This window comes from Sinocyclocheilus grahami, unplaced genomic scaffold, assembly GCF_001515645.1.
Source record: "Sinocyclocheilus grahami isolate Dianchi unplaced genomic scaffold, SAMN03320097.WGS_v1.1 scaffold426.1, whole genome shotgun sequence".
NCBI lineage: Eukaryota > Metazoa > Chordata > Actinopteri > Cypriniformes > Cyprinidae > Sinocyclocheilus > Sinocyclocheilus grahami.
In genome coordinates, this window is record NW_015505605.1 from 469,670 (window position 1) to 472,382 (window position 2,713).

The following is a 2,713-nucleotide window of genomic DNA, read 5'->3' on the forward strand; positions in this document are numbered from 1 at the left end:
CACTGTATTTGTTTTGTCCTATCGTATCTATCATATGTTGTTGCCTTATTAAAAAATATGCTATACATTTAAAAGAAATGTATTTTAATTGTATAGTATATACTTAAATATAAATACATTCATGAATGTTTTTAATGAATGGATTTTATAATAATACAAATAGCAATGTGTAACATTTTACCATATTTAGTGCAACACTTTTATTTGTTCCCCACAAAATATAGTTTTTTCACTAAATGTTTGGATTTCTAAAATTATTGTGCACTGATTTTTCTAGAATAACTTTTGCTGCCGAATTATCCACTAACCTAGTTTATGATACATTTTTGTCATAGATTATAAATATACATAGGCCTATATTTTTTCATATTTGTTTATTTTATTTTTCTTTATAATGAAGTAGTCTGTATCTAGATTATCAGTTCCACACACAGAGATATATAAATTCTACATTTATTCTACGAAAAAAACTCCACTGGTATCGGATCGGTATCTGTATCGGCCAATACCAAACCCTAGGTATCGGAATCAGTATCGGAGGCGAAAAAGGCAGATCGGAGCATCCCTACACCTAACCTCTCCAAGATACTTTGAAGGACCTATCTGATAGGTAAGACTCAAACCACTGGAGTGCAGTTCCTGAGATACCCTTTATATATAATTTTACAGGCTGTAACTTTATTCATGCTTTGTCCTTATTCCCCTTAATAATCCAAGCTAAATAACAACTACTCTATGACTCTTTATTGGAAAACAATATCGGCCTAATAGAATGAAAAAGAAAAATAGACAGAACAACCATATCCAATTACTTTTAAGTGCCTCTCAGTGCTTCTGTCCTGAATATAAAGGTCACTGGGTTGATCATTCATCAAGCTACAGGCCTGAACAAGGAACTCAAGAAATTCCAAATAGATTCTTCAGCATGACTTAGAATCCTTGCCCTGATCTCATGCATGGAATGTATTACTTTCCAGGGGTTCATTTTGTTCACCCCTCTTGAGACCAAACCAACAATACCACATTCAGAGGAGTGCGTTTCTGCAGAAAGTTCTACCTTTTACCAATTAACACTTGGTTTGTGGGTGGTAAATATATTAAAATTGTGAAAATTATTATTATTATTGTTGATATTATTACTAGGCATTTTAGCATACATTTTACTTTGAATTTGCATTGGTTTGAAACAGACTATTAAGCAAAATAAAATAGTAATGGCTTATCAACGTATTCATTAATATATTAGATTTGGTGAAATACTAATCACTTATTAGTGTCTCTTCAGTAGACAAATCAAGCATCAGTTGCAAGAGATCTTGGGAATAATGAATGTACTCACTGTGGGGTGTTGATCCAGATGATGCCCAAGTGACAGTAATAAACACATTCTCTGTCCTTAAAAGAGTAGCAAGTGCAGCGCTTGGTTCTTGTGCGGGAGTGTGATGCTGAAATGAGCTCTGCTTTTGTCTGCTGATGCAAAACACTGTTCGGATCATCAGAGAAGACTAGAGATGAGTGCAGGACTCCCGTCCGGGATAATGATGCACCTTTAATTTGAACAATAATCCATTATTATAAAAGGGCATAGCTAATGTCAAAGTACACTTCAATTACATTGGAATTCAAAAGTGCAAATGTAGGGAAAAAAGTAAAAAAAAACAACTTAAAACTTAATATATTATTTTTGTGACTTTTGTTTTTGTGTCAGTACCATTATTCTCATTGGTGATTCTCATTAGATCCTCATTACTGACAACATAATGTAATACAGTTTTATTGTTTCACTGCACAGAACTATTATTATTAATAATGATAATAATATTTTTATAATAATAAAACTATTTTGTATAATAACAACAACAATAACACTTTTATCTTATTTATTATTTTACTATTATTATAATAAATAATTTCCATGGTGACAGTCACTGTCCATGCTTGCACTTCATCATTTTAGTTCAATTTAGCTCTGGTTCATTAAATAATAATAACAGATACAGCTTTGGATTTTAATAATTTATTAGTAAATATTGCATTTAACATGGACTAAGATTGTGATTTTAACCTTATTTTAAGTGTTACCATTATTACTGCATTACAGTATTGAGGAATACTAGAATTGTAAAGAAAATGTGCTTAATTTTCATGACAATAATGTCACGGCGCAAAAACAGTTAATTGCTCCAATAAACCCACTTCACAAAACTCGCAAGAAAACAGTGGTTCAGTCTAGATTGAGCACTTACCCGCGGTGAAAATGTTTAACAAGCTAACAGTTAACAAAAGAGCATCAGGAAACAATTTTGCCATTTTGCCAGAGTCCTTATTGAGCGCGCGACCAATATTGATATGTCAAGAAGTTGTCAGACGCGGTATCCGAATTTCTAAATGAAAAATGTCTTCCAAAACAATTCCACTTCAGTCCACAAACCGATTCTGAGCATCATCTTCTTGCTCTGGTGTAAAGGAAAATGAGATTTTTTTGAACGGTCAGACAACATGTATATTTATAGCGCGTGCTGGCACCACCCACTGTGCTCACGTGCACAAGCCTCGCTTGAGAGGAGCGGCTGAAACGTGACAGATCATGTCAGCATGATATTAAAAAAGTAGCGCACTTAGGAGTTTGGACACGTCCCTTTATAGTTCCATCTTTTGTGTATAGATCCTAAAACAGACCGTGATTTACAATCCATTGTCTTGTTCCACTTCC

At 33.4% G+C, this 2,713-nt stretch overlaps 1 protein-coding gene across 1 annotated transcript in view; it reads right to left on the reverse strand.

Moving 5' to 3' along the window:
* edn3b (endothelin 3b) overlaps positions 1-2,462 on the reverse strand; it is a 20,226-nt gene extending 17,764 nt beyond the window's left edge. Inside the window, exons 1-2 of the mRNA XM_016233148.1 lie at positions 2,247-2,462; positions 1,340-1,547 (exon numbers count right to left, since the gene is read on the reverse strand). Coding sequence (XP_016088634.1) covers positions 1,340-1,547; positions 2,247-2,310 — 272 coding nt within the window. The 5' untranslated portion in view covers positions 2,311-2,462. The remainder of the gene's footprint in view (positions 1-1,339; positions 1,548-2,246) is intronic.
* Between the last annotated feature and the right edge of the window lie 251 nt (positions 2,463-2,713).